This window comes from Lepisma saccharinum, unplaced genomic scaffold (assembly GCF_977018435.1).
Source record: "Lepisma saccharinum unplaced genomic scaffold, izLepSacc3.1 HAP1_SCAFFOLD_317, whole genome shotgun sequence".
Taxonomy (NCBI): domain Eukaryota; kingdom Metazoa; phylum Arthropoda; class Insecta; order Zygentoma; family Lepismatidae; genus Lepisma; species Lepisma saccharinum.
In genome coordinates this window covers 180,151-203,723 of record NW_028143049.1, presented here as the reverse complement: position 1 = coordinate 203,723, position 23,573 = coordinate 180,151, and the positions used below count along the sequence as shown (strand labels likewise).

Here is a 23,573-nt window from a genome sequence, read left to right as displayed (position 1 = left end):
ATCAAGGGTGTACGGGGACTGGATGAACCATGCACAGACACCCAGATAAAGATTACACACCAGCTGGTCACGTGTGGTTGATCCAAGAGGCAAGTGTATGACAAATGTCCACAACGACCATGCAACATACCTTCCATCGACTTGGACAACAGCTGCAGACCATCCAAAGTGCCCCTGCTGACTCTACATTGTTGCAAACTGGCTTCACATGGGACAAGGAAAGATAATGAACCATGGACACATTGAAGACGGGGCCTGGAGTGGCAAGTTCAGTTAGTTTTATGCTGAACCGTGCAGATGACAAAAGCAGCATGAAGTTGAATTCTCATTGCATTACTGGGGTAGCAGTGTACAGGTCTGGGGAGTATTGTTCTGCATACTTGAGGACCATTAGTCATCATACAACAGTGCTTCAAGAGTTAGAGTATAGAAGGAATAGAGAGAGAGAGCGTGTGCGACTTCAGCTGAAGCCAAAATAGCTTGTGGCACGTGCCCTGTTGGGAAGAGCCACCAGCCTGTTGCATCCATTTGTTAACATTCAGAGAGGGAATTTCATCGGGTAAAATAAGGCTGCTTGTTATGTTTAGGTTTAGATCATCACAAACAATAAAACACAGTTCTTAACAATTAATTTTTATGAAAAAACAAATAGATCTAGACACTTATTTGATGAGGTGTGTTCATTTATCATTGTGATGCTCTATTATATCTTGTAAGTACACCAGGATAAGTTTAATGAAATAGCAACGTAATCAAAATAGGAGTTGCATTATAACTATTACACTCTTAAATGCATCACAAAACATTATTAATATAAAAATGTCAGATGTGTAAAGAGGTTTAACTCGATTTATGCCACTTTAATAAGTAAGTCTAAGTCGAGTTGTAGGAAGATTTCAGACAGAAGAATCAGGCGACAAAAGCCATTTACTCTAAGGGAGCTTTCAGACCAAAGCGACAGGCGACACATGTCTCTTGGCAACAGACTCTCAGAAAATAATGCAACTTTTTGAACAGAATCGACACAACAAGCTGCACATGTCACTTGTCGCTAGTATGTTACTCGGACTGGGTCGATTCTCCAATATCATTCATGATGTCGCTTTGGTGTGTTGTTCATGAATGTTTTGCTTTTGACTGAAGGCACCTATGTCGCTTATCGCTTGCCACTCTGGTGTGAATTCACAGTGGCTCACGCGACACATACCACTTGGGAACGAGCCAATCAACAGCAATGTTTCACACTGTTGAAAGGCATGATAGGCTGTACAAGCCTGCCTTCAATTAGTGAAATCCTCAAGCTATACATGTTGTTTCCACGTGAATTCTTTCTAAAAGCAAGCATCCACCGTGCATGCACTACCAACAGACTTTGAGGTGACACAATATAAGTTATTGGGAAAAAGGACCAGTCCAAGTAACACATGCAGCTTGCAGTGTCGCTTTAGTTGAAAAGGTTGCATTGATTACTGAGGGGTTTGCTTCCAAGCGGCATGTGTTGCTTGTCACTTCGGTCTGAATAGAGATATTTCACACCGAAGCAACAAGCAATAGGTGCCGCTTTGAGGATTTCACCAATGCAGGCTTATGAGGCCTGGCCTGTCTTGCAGCTGAGGCAGCTTTGCATGTCGCTTTGGTTCAAAGCTCTCATTTATTTCCGATGGTTGGTTTACAAGAGACACATGTCTCTTGTCGCATGTCTGAAGTGTCTCAGTTTGTTCAATGAATTTACGTCCCACAAAATTCGCAATATAGTTTATTTTGCACATGTATAAACATTCCCACAAGTTATCTTTAGGTAACCTGCAAATGGTTTTTGCTATTCAGATGTATCCGATTTTTAAATTTTCCACATACCACTAATAAAATCACAACAGAAATATGTGGCGTATAATAAATGTAAATATGTTGTAAGCATGTTTACACGTGGAACGTAATCTAATTATATTTTTCTTCTTTTTTATCATTTCTTGCCACTTCTGTTGCTGCATCTGAAAGGTGCGCACAGAAGCATGGCTTCTTATTAATTGTCTACTCATAATGTCACCGTAATGTAAGAAATTATGCACTATAACGAACACTACTTCCTCATTGTATCAGCTGTAACTGTAGCGCTTTCCAAGATGGCAGTGTTACTCACCCCCTTCCCCTCACAGCTTCATCCCTTCCCTCAGAAAAAAATGTTTACTCTAGTTCCATACCTATTTCGTTTGCTACATCCAGGACGTATGCTACTCTAAGTTCAACAGTGAATGCTACAGGAAGCTGTTAACTGACCCATATCTACAGGAGGTATTTTCTGATAATGGTGTTGTTTCAACAGGACAATGCACTATGTCATCTACAGAGAAAGGATTATTAGGTGCTTAAAAAAGAGGGATACACACTACAAACTCCATTTCAATACTTTTAGGTGCCTGTAATAAATCAATACTTATGATTATTGATTAATAATAATTTTATGAGAACTATTTATAGGTGCAATTTGTATACAAAAAAGATTTTCAGTGCAATGAATTCCATTCTTTGATTGTAAAAAAGATACAATTTGTCCAATAGAAAAACTTTATCATTTGAAGCAAGTGCTCGAAATAGCAAATCTGATGAGCATGTTCCTCATATCTACCCAAGCTCTTACGCTGTTGGGAGACTACAAATAACGCCATTCCCTTGTTTTAACTACTGCTACTGAACGGTCTTGTAGCAAGAATTCCATTCCAAAACAGCTATGGTCTCTGATTCCCTGAGTACAGTGTTCAACTACGCGTCACTCCACATTTTTCCAATTTCGTGATGCAAGCTGAAGATGGAAATTTACACAAGAAGGTCAATTACACTGACACCTTTTGCTGTTGAATTGCTTCTTTTTGCCTCTGATTTGTTCAAGGTCCCAAGCCTTTGGGTGTAAATTAAGGGTTGTTCTTAGTAAAAGTTATTTTCAAGTGTATACAAAAGGTATACAGGGTGTTTTTCAGGTAGGAACAGTGCTTTTAGGCATTTCTAGGAACTTTTGGCTAATTTTGGCATTTTAGGTCCTTTAGAATTACAGTGGGGGTGCTGTGTACATGAAAAGCACAGATCTCTAAATAGCATACGTCCTGGATGTAGCAAAAGAAATAGGTATGGAACTAGAAATCATTTCCTGTCACCAGGCTTGGATCACTATGAAGTGATTGGAGGAACGTGACAATGAATTCTCCACACAGGTTGCCCCCAAACTCACTTGACTACATTGAACATGTCTAGGATATACTTGAATGAGATGCGAGATGTGCGGCAGTGGGTATGGGTCGAGATGAACATGGATGATGTTTGCCACCTTGTGGAATCTGTTTTCCTACGTCTGAATGCCAAAAAGGTGGATGAACAAATTATTAGGTAGGTGTTCCTAATTGCAGTGATCCTTCAGTGCACGTGGAACTATGAACATTTTTCATTGGAACATTGATTTTAATGTGGGCCACTACTTTACGGACTATGTATGACTCACCAACTTTTGTTATTGCTATGGTTAGTTTATTATTAAGGGTGAAGTTATATCTCGCGAAGGTACGTTGCTTGTGAATAGCTTAACTTCTGGGACGCTGTAGATACACATTGTTACAAATGTATTTCTGGAATCGCTTATGTGGGGTGAGGGTGGGGATGAGGGTGGTGGTAAGGGCAGGAAGTTTGATTACGAACATGGGGGAAAGTGGAGAATGGAGTTGTCACCAAAACTCAGAACAGTCTGCCAGTGACTGGTATTGAGTGAAGGAGTTAGTAGATTACTTTGTGCTTGCCAACATTTCAACATTTTCTCTGAATTTGTAATATTGCAACTTAAATCCACCTGGAAATTATAAAAATTATAAACTGGCAGTTACATTTTTTTTTTTATATAATTAATATTTTTTCAAACAGATTGGAATAAAACACTACCTCTGTAAAACTACCTCGTTTAAAGGGCTAACAGTGAATGCTTTATGCACAGATAGGCTAATTTGGACTGGACCTACAGTTTAAAGTGGGATACAAACTACTGTGCCTCACCAGGCATTGAACCCTTGGCCTAGGAATGGGTCGATATGAAATTTTGACTGATACCGATAAAGTACCGGTAACAGATATTCTACAGATCCGATATAAAATTAGAAATGGTCCTTGAGGAACCTGAAATGTTCATTGATCTCCTTAATAAATGTGTTTCCAGGTGACTGCAGTGCAAAAGAAGTTACATATTTAGACATTTACTTTTTTGAAAGTAGGGCATGGAGAATATCCATAAAAAATACAACAAAATAGCAGAATTTTGCACTAAATTATCAGATATTTATCGATATATCGGATCGGTAAAATAATCGGTAATTTTGCCGATACACCGATATGTCTATATCGGCCGATAAGGATAGAGTACCGATTAATCGGTCCCATCCCTACCTTGGCCCCTTTATAAACAAGGAGACAACATTAACATCCGAGACATCCTAAGATAACACACTGGAAATAAATTGAATTAAATTAGACATCAGTAACCTGTGGTGATGTAAAAAGAAACATTACCTAAACTGACAAATCATTACCTCATAGATAATAAAAACATGTAAGCATTCAAATATTATAAATTTCTTTTATTACTATTTATTACTCTTACTAGCTGATTAACCAGTGTTGCCCAGGTATTTATCCCAATCTTCTATTAGACAGAAATATAATGAATTCTAACTATAGTGTAAAATGAACTTTGAGTTGAACGGCATTGGGAGTGTCACTATTCATCTTAGCGACCCCGAAAACTATGGATTCCACACTAATATAGGTCGTTTTACATGTCACCCCCTTCCCAGCCCCACCCCTAGGGGTGACAGGGTGTCTTAAAGTTGAACGGCATTGGGAGAGTCAGTATTCATCTTAGCAACCCGAAACTATGGATTCCACATGTCAGTGTCACTACTGGCTCTAAGTGGTTCGTATTTGAAGACACTATGCATGTTAAAAATAATCTTACTGAAATGCAGGTGCGTTATGAGTATCAACCAATATTACATATAAAAGAGAAGAAGTACTCACCACCATGCCTATCACTCCTCGGGAGGCCCTCAGCTGCTTTCACCTTGACGAGTGTGACACAGGTGTAGGAAGGGCACACGCACCTCAGGCCTGACCTTGAGGGAATGTCCTTCTTAAGCTCTCTGGAGAGAAACAACAAAATATACATTCTGTATTTGATATTGAACACAAATGGATAAAAAGTGCATAAATATATGTAAACTAGCTTCTTTTCAGTAAAATTGTTTAAGTCCACTTTATGTTCAGATATGCAAATTGGGATAGAAACCTACAGCTTAAAATGGGACCTGAGCCAGGGATTGAACCTGGAACCTCTTGACTACAAGGTGACAGCATTACTTTATGCCATCAATGAGGCTCATTTTTATAAATATATGAGATATATATATAGAATATTAAAAAAAAAATCTGCCATTTTCCAACAACAGTACTTTCAATTATACGTTACTTTGAGCTCTAAATCTTCCTTGTAGTAGCATGTTGATCTTCAGCATTAAATGGGGTAAATACGCATGTAGTTCTGCATGCATATTATGAATAGTAAAGTTTTCAATTGGCCTTTAGCATCTAATAGTTTAATATTAACATTTGCTTCATTTTTTATGACATCAATGCACAGTGGTCCAAGTGACAGCAAAACCTGGCCAAAATCTCAAAATTGAAATTGCGAAAGTAGGTTTGGTACCCTTATAATTCTAGAGTAAAAGGTCCATTCTATTGAAAACTATCTGATGTTACACAATAAGTGTCGCCCTCAGTTGGCTAGCTGAAGTGTGGCTATGATGTTTGTTTGTTGCAGAAAGAACTTTTCCATGTAGTTAGTTTTGTGTCTTTATAAACATTTATCGGATGCCAATTGCGGTTTGAAACTTATTTTTTGTTAGTTTTAAGCTTTAATTATAAGGAGATACTTTTGTCATTTGGTTTAATCAATTATTAAATTGTTAATATGCCGGAACTCAAGTTAGCCACAGATATTTTTTTTCATACTTCTCGTTGAGTTACAAAATGACTCAAACAAGCTTAAGTTAAGATTAAACCATCTTATGTTAGAATAATGTTTCTAGTTTCAGTATCCAAAAATAGTTTTTACTCGTTCTTGCCTCTTTTAAAAAAAGTCTTAAAATGCAATTGGATACGCGAGAACTTCACTCTTCTTAAGTTGGGTTGGGATGGACATCTGGGCAATTTCAATATAAGCAGAGGGTCAAGAAAGAGGGATTTCAAGACACAGACATTTTCTTCACTTCCCTTGCGCAACTTTGAATGTAAGAAACTAGGAAAAGTTGCTATTTGACAAACTTTTTGACCTGCAATGACAAATTTTGCTAGCTGATCAGGCTTCAATTAAAAAAGGAAACCACGATTCTCACAGAAGTGTTATATGCACTTAGGCACTATCCTATAGGCCTATATCCAATAGGCACTATCGTATGGGCTGGGCCTACATGTGGTGAAATTTGAGATGGGAACCAAGGAGAAAATTGAGCTGCACTTCTTGCTCTATCAACATGGCAGATTCCATTCACAAGATACTTGTCCATTATTTCGGCTGCTCAAGATGCTAGAAACAAGCATATCAAGAAGTATTATCCTTAACATCATACTTGGACCAATTCTCGGGGGGGTGACGGAGAAGATGATGCATGTAATCCTTCGACTCCTTAAATCCAGCCATCTCCACAGAGCTGTCAGAGATAGATGCTTCAAAACGATGCATTGGACTTCCTTAAACGTCCCCTCCTGTCACTGGCTGATGTTGAAACCGATCAAGATGGAAATTGTAAATACGTTGAACAATGCATAAGTCGTGTTTACTGTATTATGAGTGCAATTGGCATTAAAATATCGTAATACTGTCCAATATTGTGTTCCTTCCCTAAAATGATATGAATATGTGGAAAAAATCTGCATTCTGAGGTGACAGACCAAAAAATGAATTTTGACCAGGTTTTCCATGCATCTGGACCACTGTGCAATGGCACAAACACGAGGAAGTTAGTTTTAAGTTCATTTAAGCTCAAATGGCTAATCAGGACTGGGCCTACAGCTTTAAAATGGAATCTGAATCAGTATGCAAAATATCTCCACTGCGGATCAAACCTGGTACCTCTTGATTACATGACAACAATGTTACCACTATGGCCAATATATATTTCTTGGCTGCTCCATCATAACTGATCCAAGAGAAACTGGTTAGCCACAATTTGTAAAAAGAAAAGAAAAAAATGACAAAATTCCAATTTTTAACCCCAAAAAACTTTCTTGCAACTCTACGTTGGGTACTGTACAAAAAAATACTACCATTATTAACTAGCTTTGTATGCTAAAGATGAATGCAAAATGCAGTGAAATATTGAGGAAATATGGCAACAATCAGCAAAGTGTTTGTATTAAATGTATACATACTTTCAAGCATAACTCTGGTAAACTGAATAACTATATATTACTTATACTATATGCACATATATTTAATTATTTTTTAAAAAATGGCTGACAGGTGCCAGTAATTTATGTGCCCGAAATTTCGATGTTAAGACATATTTAGGAAAGAAACAAGTGAACCTACCATATAATACTTACACCACCCTGCATTTTTTTTTAAAAAAAAAATACATGATTTCAAATCAATAGGTGATTCTGAAAGTATTTTGAGTGCTGATCACGGAAATGACCCATTTTTTCCCCATCACGTGAGAATTTTTCACAATTTCACAATCAAAATTCTCATTCACCTTTGCATTACGCCTATTACAGAAAGCAAAAAAATAAATTCAAACAAAGGAAATTTCGATTGTTTACAAACCAATAGATGATTCTGGAAGTATTTTGATTGCTGATCATGCCCATGACATCCATTTTACCCCATCACATCAGGATTTTTCACAATTTCACAATCAAAATTCTCATATTTGCAATTCCATTAGGCTATTATAAATGCCAAATGTTACATTAGGTAAATCACGTTAAAACAGTCAAATTCCTGGGAGTATGGATTCACGAAAGCTTAAAATGGGACCCACACATAGATCACCTTTCCGCAAAACTAGACAAAATTATATTTGCCATTAGTACACTGAAATCAATATCAAACTTAGAAACATTGAAAATACAATATTTCATCATGTTTCAATCTTGATTAGCATACGGTAATAGCCACGGTGGCTCAGTCGGTAATGCGTCCGACTACCATGCTAAAGGTCCCGGGTTCGATCCCCGGCCGGTTCAAATCCGGGAACTTTTCTAACGATGGAAGCGGTCCAGGCACCCACGCAGCGTCGAATAACGTGGGTACCTGGGGGAAACCCTGGGGGGTAAAGGCGGTCCGGGGCATGATGCTGATCACATCACCCCCACTCACGACCGGATCAAGAAAGTCTGGGGCGTTACCCCCACACCCCCTATATGCCTTCATGGCGTGGTGCTATGCACAGGGGAGCTCTTTACCTTTTTTTATAATCTTCTGGAGAAATTCCACTAATAGTAATAAAATTTTTGTGCTGCAAAAGAAAATTGTTGGAATAATAGCAGGAGCTAAGAGAAATACACCCTGTGGAAAACTGTTTAAAAACTTAAGACATATTACCCTCACCATGCTTGTATATACTTCATACATACTTAAACGATTCTTTCAAATGTAAGAACTCCTCACATAAATATTATACAAGGAATGGCAGCAACCTCTCAATACCATCAAACAACACCACATTATTTGAGAAAGGATCAAAATACATGGCTGTTCACTGTGTCAATAACCTTCCAAGTGACAAAAACAATATAATCAGCTACCTCATATAAAAATAATGTAAATGTACCTTGTAACTAACATTAGCAAGAACAAGAACTCCAATTGAATCCTTAATCAAATCAATTATAATGTAATCATGGTTTTTAAATGTTATTTATAATAACTTCATACTTGTACCTATTTTGAAAATACGTAATTATTAACTGTAATGTCATCTAATGTACTGACATGTTCCATACCATGTATGAAAAACAACCACTATACAATGATCAACGGAATGAAATAAATAATATCATATCAATGTAATACCAAACTTACCGTAAGTGAATTCCATTGGTTGTGAAAATCCTGACCAAGAACTCCCCAGTTTCCTCTGGCTTGAATGTGGTGGGGATAATGAGGTACCTTCCTTTGCCCAAAGTGCCTTCATAGTAGAGCTCTCTTGTACGAATGTGGTCTGTTGAGACCAAGATTGGGCAATTCTCTCTCAGCTTGTGAAGCCTGTACTTGAGGTTTCCGTACACCTAGGAAGAAGGGAGGAATATCTTGTTAACCATAAAGGTAGTTATTGTCTATGTTCTTCTTAAAGGTTAGCATAACCACTTTTTGTAGATTCAAAATAATGTAATAGTTATAGTTAGTGGTTTTTATGGGTTCCCTACGAGGAAACAAGGACTCAAACTATACATTTTTTAGAAGTGTAGAGTGACTTCAAAAAAGTTCTGGGAAACCAGGAAAAAACACCGTGGGAAAAATAAAAACCACCAAAAATGACTGTATTATATTATTTTGCAGTTAGATATTGTGCTACAGTTAAGAATTAGCTGCATCATCAAATGAGTTTTGATTGATTTATTTATTTTACTTCTCTTTTCTGACACTTTTGCCTCATCATGAAGATGATGAATGGTGTTAAGTAGGGAGCACATTCTTAGGTAAAAGAATATATTTTTGTTGCTTCAGAAGTTGGTCACACTCAGTAGGAATGCAGACTATAACCTGCAAAGTCTTATTTCACTTAAAAATGCATAATTTTACTTCTAGCACATAAATTCATACTTATAGAGAAAGAACATAAAATGTACATATTTTAGACATTCCAGACAAAAAAAAGCTTCCAGATTATTTGTGTAAATACATGTTTTGGAGTTCATGCATAAAATAGCAAAAATGTGGTCAATTACTAGGGGCATGCATATTTCGTTTTTGACGAAAAAACGAAATTTGAAAAAACACATTGTAGTGTTAATTTTTCATGTTTTTGAAAGGTGTGAGATGCATTTTGTGACCATGTTTTGCCACGAAATAATGCAAAATGAACTGCAAAAAGCGAAATTAACTCTTAAACACGAAATTTAGGGTTTATTCACCGACGCGGCACCTTCTGAGGTCTGAATTATCCTGAGAGTTATGCAATTCCTGGAAAATTGATTAATTCTGCTGTTAATATTGGAGAAGCAAAAATGGACTCCTTTACACGGAAATAAACTTAATACTCTGATAACTACATAAATGTGCTATTAGAAGTGAAATGTTAATTCTGTGGAATAAGTGTAGTATTTAAATCAAATTTAGACTTATATTCACAATTTTAAAACCAAAATGTCTTTTTATATACCACTTTTCATCCAATTTTTCACCGCTATAACACCGATATTTTATTTTATTTACCGCTCTTGAACCCGAATTGGACTCAGTTTTTGTACCGAAATTTTGCTTTTTTATTTACTAAAAATATGTGCCTCTATCAATTACTATCCTATTCAGGACACAACAACATACCAGTCACTACTGCTGGTGTTGTTTTGTCAACCATGTGGCACGGCAATTCACACAGAGCATCCTCAAGTAACCCCGAATTCTTCAGGAAATTCATTCAGCTTTACATTGCATTCACAACAAGTGCTAATAGGAACTCCAACATGTTCAAATGAAGGTGTTTGCAATATTATTTAGATTTAAGTAGAACATTTGTTGCAGTGCTGGTTCTCAAAACAATTCCTGTAACAATACATACAATTTGCGTCACCCATGTTACGTAAACACTACCTTCCATAGTGTTATGAAGAAACTGTGCAAAATATTTGATCTGTGTTTGAAAATAAAAAAAGTGTGGGTCAGTCTGTCATTTTGAATGAAGATATTTTTTACTTTTAGCCACATATTTCTATTATTTTTATTATCCAGTCACCTCAGAAATCTAATCTGATAATGCCGTGCTATGCAATGCAGTCCTGGCTAGTAAGAAAACATGTCCGAGGCCTCATTTCCACCTACACTGACCACCTACTTATCGCTTGAACTCTATTCAAACAAGACCTTGAATGATCACGATCGACACAGCCAACAGGAGGAGGGGGTGTTTAGATTTGCTGATATTCACTGAGGAGCATGGACTTCCCTTCGAGAGCGGAAGGCATTATGTAGTTGATTTTCGATCTTGCCACCGAAGTTCCCGGGTTCGATTCACGGCCTGCACATGGATGTTTTTAGTTCCCTTCATCAATTTCACCTAATTATTATCTAACCTGATCATCGCGTTAGCCACCAAGTGGTAGAAAAGTGATTCTATAATACAAATACATTAGTGATGCAGTTGCAGATATGTTCACATATATAAATTTCATTTTGCGTGTGCCCACCTGTGAATGTGTTCTGATTTTATTCATGCGTGCCAGCAACAATACATCCAGTATAACACCATTTTTTGTTTACCTGAAAACAACTTCATGCAGATCTACTAATTTCGACTGATCTACAGTTTAATACAGGATCATTTCACTGTAATATCACCATACTAGGAAAAGAAGTGCGGCTTTACAAATACAACATGGGGCATGAATCTACGTGTATCTGTGGGAGGATCTGTTAGGATTTCTATGGGACAGTGACAAATGTGTCTAACTGTGTTTTTGCCACCTGCCATATACACAGGCCGAGAACCCAGAGACTGAATCCAGGCAGTCTCAAACGCATACTGTCCTGCAGTCGGAGTCCAAAGCCCACGGAGGACTGTTGGATATTTTAGGCTCTCTCTTTTCTTTTCAGAAATATAAGAAGGTATTGACTGGCTGATTAAATTTATTTTACGATAAATAAAGAAATTAAATCAAAATTAGTTATGTTGGATTGCATTCTATTCCATTATTAGTGTTACTTTATTTATATGAAATTTTAAAATGTTCCTAATAATGGCAAATTTAGCCACATATTAATTTTAATAATTACAGGAGCTAAATTTGTTTGTTTGAATGTTGTTTAAGTCTACTTCTTATGCTGACAGACTAATCGGGGCTGGACGTACAGATTAAAGTGGGACCCGACACTATGTGCCTCCACCGGGTATCGAAACTGAACTCCTCGTTTGCAAGGGACGATATTACCACTACAACATCGGGGAGGCCTGCATGTTAATTGTTTGATAAACATTTTGCAAATTTTTCATCATGAAATGCACGTAAACGGGAAATCATTCATGATTTCTTTTTTCTGTTTTTAAAAATATATTAACAGCCATTAGAAGATCTGAGTTATGTTTAAGAAAAAGCGGGGGGGATTTATTTCAAGACTATTTTGGTGCTACGTATTAGAAAATGGTCGGTGGGGATTAAGACTGATTGGTTGTTTTCTTTGCCTTTCTGACACTTTGGGCTATCATGAAGATTAAGATGAGTGATGATATGGTGAAATTGATGAAGGGACACTCCTAAAGAACACACATTCCCAGGTGGCTGGGAATTGAACCCGGGTCCTTGGCAACGTAGTGTGCTCTGCTTACCACTCCACCACGCAAGTCAGCAGTGTGGGTCAAGAGTTTGACAAGTGTGTCTTAAATTTCGATGAACGCGTGCGTGTCCCTCTGCCCCCTACCCCATCCCCCTCGCGCACACACAACAGACCATGCTTACGCATTCGCACACATGATAATTTCATTGATATCGCTCTCAAGTAAAGCAAGCGTATTGACTTGCTCCTTATTACAGGTCATCAAATGTAAGTAAAAAGAAAAAGAAAACAGCTTCCTTTTTCATTTGCTCTCAATATCGAGGAGTGTTCGACTCAAGGACGTGAACTTACAGTAGTGCAATAAGGAAGTGTATCTGTTGCTCCAATCAGTGTTGGCTGGCTTGAGACCTTAACCGTGGTTTTTCGTTTGCCGGTGCTCAGTTCAGGAGGGGGAGGGTAAAGAAGTACTTGATGAGGCCAGTGTACTACATGGAAGAGGTTGACAATTGAGTCTCTTTCAAAAAGATCACCCCTTACACCACAAGTGTTTTGAATTGATCCATGCTAACAAATAAAGCTACTTTACATTCTTCCTAGATTAATACAATTCTTGTGAAGATAACATGTGATGTTGTTCAGGTACTTTAAAAGGTGAGGATGATTAGAGGCATTATACTCTTCTGTTTTAATAACAATAGTGTGATAACACTGATACTTGCTGAAGAATTTAAGTACAGTAATTCTAAAATACCGCATTTACTCATTTATAATGCACAATTTTTTCCAAAAATTTTGCCCCCAAAAACTGTGGTGTGTATTATGCATGGAATAATTTGGACAGCCAACATGAGACAGTATAGGGATGTTCCATGATTTTGTGACACTTGCATTGACTTTTCATGTTTACAGAACCCTATCATGTTATATATCGTTGTATGAGGGTCACTATTTATATTTTGAGCCTAACAATGAAAAAACAGGAATTTGGCATTGAAAACTGCTTTATTGTTTTTCGAAGTATTCTCCTTTATGGTCAATACACTTTTGCATTCGTTTGAACCATTTGTCAAAGCAGTTTTTCCAATCTTCTTGAGACACCTCCATAATATGGTTTTTGAACGCATCAACGGCATCTTCCGCCGACGAAAATCGTTGTCCACGCAATTTATTCTTGACATTCGGGAACAAGAAGAAGTCATTGGGTGCCAAATTAGGACTGTATGGCGGATGTCCCATCAATTCGATTTTTTGACTGTTCATAAAGTCGGTTGTTAGACGAGATGTGTGACAGCTGGCATTGTCTTGATGAAGAATGATCCGACGGCATTTGTTTGTTGTCCGTATTTGATTGAAGACCTCTGGCAAACAAATTGTTGTGTACCATTCAGAGTTGACCGTTCTACGTTCCTCTAAAGGCACAGTTGCCACATGACCAGTTTTCCCGAAAAAACAGGCGACCATTTGTTTCGATGTGCTTCGAGCGCGAACAACATTTGTTGGATTGGGTTCATCTTGAGACACCCATACAGTCGACTGCTGTTTACGTTCCGGCTCATATGCATATATCCAAGATTCGTCACCTGTTACAATCTTATATACGTCTTTTGAAGCACCACGATTGTATTTATTGAGCATTTGTTTGCACCAATTGACGCGAGCGTCTTTTTGAGTTTTTGTCAAATTGTGTGGGATCCAACGAGAATATACCTTTCTCACAGCTAAATGATCATGTAATATTTTATATATGCTGGTGGAACTAATGCCTATGGTTGCCTCAATCTCACAGTATGTCACATGATGATCTTGCAGTATTAGGTTTTGCACAGCATCAATGTTTTCTTGAACAACAACTGATTTTGAACGACCTTCGCGAATCTCGTCGGTGAGCGAATGGCGGCCACAATTAAATTCGTTATACCAGCGTTTCACAGTGGCAAAGGATGGGGCTTCATCGCCAAATGTGGAAGTAAGTTGATCGATGCACTCTTGTCTTGATAATCCACGTCAAAAATCGTAAAAAATCATCGCACGAAAATGTTCACGAGTTAATTCCATTTTATTGTTGTCGCACAATCTCCAAGGCAACATAAACAACACAAATCATTGACAAAACATTTGAAGTACGTTATGGTCAATAATGCCAGACGATTCCGTGCAAACGTCAAATCGCGCCTAACTTCAATCAGTGTTGCCAAGGCTCAAAATATAAATAGTGACCCTCGTAAAGCTTAAATTCTGTAGTTTCTGAATATAGCAACAGTATTCCATTCAAGATGATGACACTAATGTGCAATGCGGTTGAAATAATCTCATCACAAAATGAAGGAATGTTCTGATTTTTATTGTACTTTGGATGAAAGAAAAGATAAGAAAAGGGAAAAATAATAATTAAAATGTATCGTTGCTGGCCATACCTGGCAACCTATCCCAGCTATTACCCAACTCCCAAGAGCACTATAAAAGAGGTTATCAAACTGCCTCAGGAGGAGAAACCAACCAGAACATCAAGAGGCCGGGTCACAAGAGCACGACAGTGCCGCATGCGGAGAATAGACTACAGGGCTGCCAGAAACTGTGGGGCCCAAGCCGGGGCCTGTCCAGAGGACAGACACCTCAGGCCAGTTAGCGGGACCAGCACCCAGCCAACTGTTCCAGCATCCAGGTGATCCCAAGATAAGTACCTGCCTCTTTATGGTGATAATCCTATCGCCCCTAACTTCTCCCTTTTATTATTCTATTGGAGTGCTTACTAAATAAAACTCAGTCAATTAACTATTCAATTTTTGTTACGTTAATTACCTTCTCTACCTCTGATTCGTCACCCATTGGTCAATGGATCCTCCCTCAACTACAGAGGGTGAAATTTGGTAGGGCTAAGGTGTTACATGTCTCCAAGGTCTAGCCCTGGGACAGAACCTTAGCTCGTTAACGGTATTATTGGCCAAATAATATGGCATGTATGGAGTGTGTAAATGCCATAATGGAATAAACCTTTTTCTGCTAACTGCTAGTTTGAAGGCCCTGAATGTGCCTCCAACAAATGTTACATTAGTTTTTCTTTTAAGAAAAAGTAAAGAGAAAATGAGCAAAACCATGCATAAAAGTTTAAAGGCAATGTCCCACAATTTTTAATTTTGTAATGCAACACCAAGAAAAGCAGTGCCATTCTGGTGAAATTCGAGCATGCACCTGTCACATGGAATGCGTATCAGTGTTATTGTTGGATGAGATATAATAGAAAATAACTTCCTGAGCACTGCAAATACATAACATAATTTTGATCTCACTTTCTACTATTACAGAATAAATAGGGTGGTTAAAGAGAGGCACAGCTTTGGGATGCTAAACACAGTGGAGGGAGAGGGGGGGAGGTAGCATGGGTTGGTGACTTATTGTATACACAAGAGGATATTCTCATCTTGGTCCACATAGCAACAAGTGACTCATTGAATAGGTATGATGTCATTCACTGTTGATCTGCATTATATACAAGAGATAATTGTTTGTCATTTTTCCCTATCACTAGGGTGTGCATTATACACGTAAATACGATATAAAGCATAAAATAGCAAGGTAAAAGAGCCTAATCTGACCCAGTGCACATTAAGTGGTCAACTTTCTATTTTACACACTGAAATTCAGAGATTCGAATATTGGTCTGGGTATAGGTGTTGTGAATGTCCCATCATCAATTGAAGGGCTCGGGTGGTAAGTGACGTTCATTAAGAAAAAAAGGTTATTAGAAGCTATACTGTACATAAATTGTTTTTGTGTTGAGTTTACCTTTTTCAGAAAGCTTCACTGAGTCCAATGCAAATTGTATAACATGGCAATTTCACTCGAAAATTGAAGGATGGCACATTTTACTTTGTAACTCAAAAGTGACCAAAATGTCACCATGTTTACACCAGAGTCCTTCAATTTCATCTTATCATTCATCCTCATCATTGCAATTAGGCAAGAGTGGTAGAAACGTGCTGCCAAATAACAAATACACCACAAAAAATTGAAATCCTTAGTCTTGTCAGTTCTTCACATCCTACTGCCTGTGGCTGGTCTATACCTAAAGAAAAACAAAGTATTTCTCGAATGTCAATAGTAAGATAAGGTTGTGACGAGTGTGAGAAAACTGACTGGAACACAGTGGGAAGAGAGGAGGTGGAAGAAAAGAATATGGGGAAGCTAAACTTCTTTGGTTACCCAGTAAAGATTGGAAACTCAAGCACAATAATTCCTTTTGATTACTTAATTATCTGCTAGCTAGCTAGAAGGGGAGGGGGAGAAAAAGTAACCAAGAGAAGCCAAGAACAACACAAACCTAATGAAATAAATATAACACTAAAGTCTGGGGTTGAATCCCACCATCAGAGTATAAGAGAAAACAGTTTATTGAAATGAAGAAAATAAATATTTTCTCAAAATGAAAACTTTGATTTTACCAAATACAAGTTGGATGTTAGTAACTAGAATTGGTAAAGCTCTTATGTAACTCACCTTCAAAATAGAGAAGCCAATTACAAGATTCTGAACTCCAACATGCTGCTGATCCTTTACGTCCCACTGCAAGAGCTGAACAACGAAGTCCTCTTCATGCGTTCTGATGTCAAATAAGTACTGCAAATACAAAACATTCAGGTTGTAATTAACCTTTAGAAGCCCAAGGCCATATTCACAGGTAACTTCCTGCCCGAGAAGATTTTGAGCAAAATGCAGAGTTTTAATTAAATGAGTGTAGATCAGAAGCTAATTTCCCTAGAGAGATGAATGATGTACGCGGAATTAACCAGATATTCAGACTATATAAAATTTATGCAAATTCGGCGTATATATGGTGGGGGGAGAACCCCCAAAATTCCAAAATTTCGGGAAAAATCGGGATTTCCCCCTCCCCACAAGAAAAAGTACATGACAGTGTACACATGCACATGAAATTATCGCTGGCATGCAAGGAACACAAAAATATTTGCATTATTATCGTATGACCAATGTAACGCAAGTTGTACCCCCAAAAGGAGTGGTCAGCATGCCAATGATTCAAGCTTCAAAATACAGCGTCACCTTGAAATGACTGTAGCTCAGAGGCTAATTGCCCTAGAGAGATGAAAGATATACCATTGTATGCTGAATGAATCACAGATTCAGACGATATAAAATATAAAATTCCTCCCAGCATATATGGAGGGGGAATCCCACAAAATCTTTTTTTTTAAAAAAAAATTGGAGTTTTCCCCCACCCCCCTGAAAAAACGAACTGTAAACATTTTTTTTGACCTCGGGTACCAATAAACAAACTTCCTTCGAATGCAGTTTGCAGGGGTGAGGGAAATGCATTGCTTTAGAACAACAAAGCCAGCCTTCCTGTGTCGACAAAATTTTTCACTTGAGAAAAGATTCAAAAAAGAAGTTCCTTTTTCCTGCCATTTTCATGAAAAAAAAAAAAACGTGCAACAAACATTTCTGTACATGTGTTAACAACAATATGAGAAAAGAAAATCTGAATTCTAGCCAAAAGTAGCGAAGTTATAATGTAAAAACTACAACCTTAACAAAGTGTCTCGATAGACGATCTGGCACCTAAAGGTTAAATGTGTAGTTCATTGAAATTGTCAGGAAAGGCAGAAAAGAAAAGCAAGCCCCATTATGTAATTCAGTAACAAAAAGCCAAATATTCAGCTTTAAAAACAGCTGCAGCTTAGATTTCGCTGTGACTTACCTACACAAATAGCCATGACATTATCTTTCCATGGCTGTTTCTATGTAGTAATTAACAATCAATGGCTAGGTATGTAACGACCCCGAGTTGGCAATTACTGCATTGTGTCATATTATTTAACAAATATTATATAATGGATAGTATATTCTCTCATGTATATATGTAATTTTGTTATTAGTAGACATAGTTTCACTTATTTTGCAGTTAATATATTTTATATATAAGTTCATAAATAGTATATTCATGTCTTCAGCCAAATTTATAAATTTCCCAATATGGCCACCTTAGTCATCTTTAACTTTATATACACCGATTTCTAGAAGTATAAATAGTGGCAAGTTTAAGCAATTTTTATAATATACAAAAAATTACGCCATTCTTTACAACGCTTAATTTCAATCAGTTAAGTGAAGCCAAATTTAATTTTAATTTCTTATATTTATTCTTAGCTTCATGTTTTTGGCACATGCAATCCTTTCCTCTCGTTATTTCGAAAGCCATTGTTTATTTGTTTAAATTTTTGTAGAGTGAAGATTACACGTTGCAGTTTGCATTGTTGCAATCACTTACCAAAATTCACTGTGCCAGATGAATGTACTTTTCAATATGTCACTGTTTAAATATATACATAATTTATCAACTTTCTGGTATTTAAAAATTATAGTAGCTGGTACCATTGAGTCAGTGAAAAGAAGTAATACTTTTCCTGACTGAGCGGTTGCAGTTTTTCGGTAAGACGATCGGGAGAAAGATATGCTTCGCGTAACAGAAAATTAGGCTCATGCATCTCTAGGTGTAACCAGTTCAAAAAGTGTTTTATCTGATTTTGTCTTAAGCTACATACACGCGTGCGTTATTTCAATAAATTTTAGTCATAATATATCTGTGTGTTTTTATTTAAGTTGTAATACAAGTTGGACTACCAGAATTGTGGGTGAACAATCACATGGACCTCAACGGACTTCACAGATGAAAAAAAAGGGGGGTGGGGAAGGAACCAAGTATTTCAACCAGAGCCTTCATGTTCAACTAAGCTACTAAGGTAAGTTGCACCAGTGTTCTCACGTCGTTGGTGACAAGTACAACACTAATAGTCCAGGAAACGAAGGCAAAAAATGGGGGGTTGTCGGAAATAATTAGGGGAAATCTGAATTTTTTGGTGTACTGTTAGACCATCATAAGATATGTATTTTCCCTCCCCCCGTAGCTTCCCCCTATGCCCCCTTGAACATTCAATATGCAGTGTTTTAGGAAAACGTCCCTCTCAAACTATTGGACATATCTGAACATTCCTTTTTTAATTTCAGTGCCAACATTACTCTCTATAAATTTGGTCCTCTTCATGTTTTAAATATTCCCAATGGTTTTGGTTTTTGAGTAATTTTAAGACAAAATGAAAAAAATATAAATTTTTATACTTACTTTTTTTTCTTTTTGGCACTGTGTTTTCGATACGAATGATAATATTGGAAAATTATCCAAACAAAAGTTGTGGAGTATAAAATTATCTTTAATTTGATACCAATGATGACAAGCTTGCTACTAAAATTTGCCCCGTAGCGAGTAAAGCTTGAATGGGTGCGAGCACTTTCACTTGCTGTGTGCGCACATTTAAATGTTTTTTGTTCATATGTGCTACATTTAAACAACATTTTTAATAGTTTGTAAAATTTTAAAGTAGTCCATGTGCTGTAAATGGATAGAATATACAATTTTAATTGTCTTATTTTGACAATATTAAAATGACCTGCTTGCAAATATTTGCATTATTTAATAATCCGTGGTTCGACAGTCTTTGAAGGGCCTAGGCCGATCTCCCGACTGCCAGCCTCCGTCCCACAATCCTATCTACAGGTGTGGAGATCTTCAACTGGTAACGGGGTGACGTGTGGTCAGCATGTCAAACCCCCAGCCGTTATAGGACCGGGTTACCTCAGAAGTTATCACTGTTGTCTCTCATTCTCATATTGTTGAACTCTACATATGATTTTTCAAGTACTTTCTCCTAGTCTAGTTACACTCTGAACTGTGAATCTTTGGAGCAGTGCCACGCACAACGGTAGAGAAGGGGAGAAAGATAAGACTTTCCCGCTTCTCCATTGAAGATTTCAAACTTCTATCACCAGGGGGTACTGAACTATAGCGAGGAAAATCGCAGCATGTAACCATGCAATGTCGATGGAACGAGTAAAGTAGCGTGCTGTGATAGAGTTTCTAACAGCAGAAAATGTGCTACAAATTGACATTCATCCGAGACTGAAGGCATTTTGTTGGGATGAATACGTAGACATCAGTACTGTGCAACCTTGAGCTTTTCATACTCTTAAAGAAAACCCCTGCTGAACAAGATTCCAATGACCTCCATCAGTTACAATACACGGCCTTCCACTCAATTCTCTCACATATGCTGAGAGTTCTTCAGCTGGTGTTTTCTTTACGAGCATGAAAAGCACAAGATCGCACAGTACTGATGTCTACGCATTCATCCCCATAAAATGCCTTCAGTCTCAGATGAGTGTCAATTTGTAGCACATTTTCTGCGGTTAGAAACTCGATCACAGCACGCTACTTCAGGCACTCCTTCGACATTGCATGGTTACATGCTGCCATTTTCCTCGCTATAGTTCAGCACCCTCTGGTGATAGAAGTTTGAAACCTTCAATGGAGAAGCGGGAAAGTCTTATAAGTGCAATGTATGGTTACTCAAAATCCAAAATGAGTTTACAAGGTAACAAAAAAATAAAAACCTAGGAAGCTTTACTTTTCAGCACACCCTCGTATATAAACTTTATTGCAGAGCCATTTCAGGATTGTAATGTTGTTGATTGACATTCCAAATTACAGTTTGCAGAATTTTAACACAAAATGTTAATAAGAAATGAAATTAGGCATACCATATTTAATGCAAAATATTGAATTTTTCACGAGTTTTGTATCTCACATAAACCAATTGAATATCAAACTCAAAATTTTTACTGAAGTTACTTATCATGGAGTACTGGGAGTACTGTATTGTGTACAAATTTCAGATTTTTAAACAGCTGCCCACCAGAGATATTTAACCCTGAATTTGGAATTTTTTTAAAAAAAAGTACATGTATATGACCATGTAGAAAAAAAAGGATTAAAGTCTCAAGCTTCAAATAATTTTGACACAAACTATTGGTACACAGGTTCTTGCACAAAAAAAATTCAAGTGTCAAAAAAACTGTCTTCCCCTAAAAAAATCCAAAAATGTCATTTTGAGAGATTAAAATACACAATTTTGACCTTAAAATTTATTATGAAGGAATAATATTTAGAAAATTACACAAATATAATTGTAGCCTATAATGTGCTTAACATCACATATTTTGTCTCATTGTTGTAGGACTTACCAGAGCTGAGATAAAAAAGTTGCCGCTGATACTTACGAATGGAGAAAATTATGCGCGCCATCATAAAGAAATGCCTGCCATCTTCAAATCGGTGATAGTAAAAATAAAATAACAGTGGTTCTGAACTGTCAACATATGAGGCTAACACCACACAAAAAAATAAACTTTTTAAAAATGGTCAAACAACCATGTTTTACCACTTCATATGGATTGACCCCATAGGCAATCTTCGTCAGTTGTCAGTTTGTCCTTGACAAAATTCACTGATTCCCCCCTTCCCACTACTTCCTGAAGAAGTCCATTATTGATGTCTGTTTCTTCTTAGATTGTTCTACAGTCTTTCACTTTATAAAAAGTCTGACCACATCTCTTCACTAGCACCCCGGTTCTTAAGTATGCTTGCATCCACATCCCCTGCTTTCAGAATATCTTTCATTGTGGGGACATCTTCAGGCTCATCTTCCATTTCTTCCTCCCCCTCTTCATCGCTAGACTCCTGCTGCCCTCTGACTATATTGGTGTCATTGAGGGTGCCTCAGACAGCAATGTCATTGTCCGCTGTTATGTACTCCTCCTACATGCAGCCTGGGGCCAAACTCTGCCAAGTTTCTTCGTTGCACGGATGAGAGAAAGTCAGGGGGACAGATGTAGGAGCTGTCAATTGGGCAGACTGCGGTTTCGTGAAGGGGCCTGGCTGGGTCTCGGCATCCACTGGTGGCAGGCTGTCGAAGTCTTTGGCAGCAGCGGAAGGCACACTCTTCGCCAACTGGTGGGACAAAGTGGGAATGTCAGAACCAGTTTGTGATCACTTCAGGCCTCACAGCCCTCCAAATGGCGACAATTCCTCCCATGGCCCTGAACACGTCCCACTTCTTGACCTCCTGGCCCATGTCAAGTTTCCACACCACGCACAAGCATTTCACGGTACTTCACTTTCACCTTTTGGATTATCCCCTGGTCCAGAGGCTGAAGCATGCTGGTGGTGTTCTTGAGCAGGAAACCCAGCTCGATGTTCCGGATATTGTAGAGAAAAGGATTTGCAGGGCAATTCTTGACTAAGAGCGTGACTTTCCTGTTTGCCACACCCATCCCCGAGTTGAAGGCTCCTCATAAACACCCCTGAGGTCATCCATGCCTTCATATTGAAGTCGTAATCACAAGGCAGGATGTTACCCTTGAAATCTCGGGGTTTCTTTAACTTTCCAATCATGAAGGGCTTCCTTTTCTCGCTGCCATCCATGTTGCAGCACAGAAGGATGGTGAGACGCTCTTTACTCCTCTTCGCATCCTTGCACTTATCCCCTTTCACGGCAAGAGTGCGATCTGGCATCAGGTTGTAGAATACCCCCAGCTCGTCAGCATTGTACACATCTTGAGGCTGAGGATGTTTTGGAGCATCGGCAGCCACTTACTCACCAATTGCGGATCAACCGATGCACTTTCACCAATGACTTTGTGTTTGGATATTCCGTGATACACTTTCAAACGCTCCAGCCACCCGCTTGAACATTTAAAGTTGTCTATCTCTAACTTCAGGGAAAATTCGTCTGCCTTCTTCTGCATCATTGATCCATTAATAGGCACGTTTTGCACTCTATGCTGGCCAAACCACTCCAGCATAGCCTTTTCCAGGATTGCATGCGTCGCACCCTTCAAATTTTTGGATTTTACATTGTGGCCTTCCCTCTGCACTGCGTTCACGATTTCATCTTTAATTTTGAGAATCATTAAAAGTGCAGACTTTGGGATGCAATGCCGCCGCACAATCTCTGTCTGTCATTTTATTTTCATCCGCTTCCTGGATGATCTCTTAGTTCTTTATCAGTGTCAAGAATGTCCTCTTAACTTTTTCCCGAAATCACAAATCCGTAATAAATAGCATGGGTCAACAAAAATTGTTCACAAAATCAAATCCAAAAATGCAAAAAAATCAAAATATAACAAAGCGTAAGTTGTCAAT

The 23,573-nt window shown here is 37.9% G+C and overlaps 1 protein-coding gene across 1 annotated transcript in view; it reads right to left on the bottom strand.

Annotated features, from left to right (window-relative positions):
- The window catches only part of LOC145982678 (calpain-5-like), a 150,989-nt gene that overhangs the window by 6,068 nt on the left and 121,348 nt on the right, over window positions 1–23,573 (bottom strand). The window contains exons 10-12 of the mRNA XM_083116048.1: window positions 17,018–17,137; window positions 9,116–9,321; window positions 5,050–5,171 (exon numbers count right to left, since the gene is read on the bottom strand). Coding sequence (XP_082972174.1) covers window positions 5,050–5,171; window positions 9,116–9,321; window positions 17,018–17,137 — 448 coding nt within the window. The remainder of the gene's footprint in view (window positions 1–5,049; window positions 5,172–9,115; window positions 9,322–17,017; window positions 17,138–23,573) is intronic.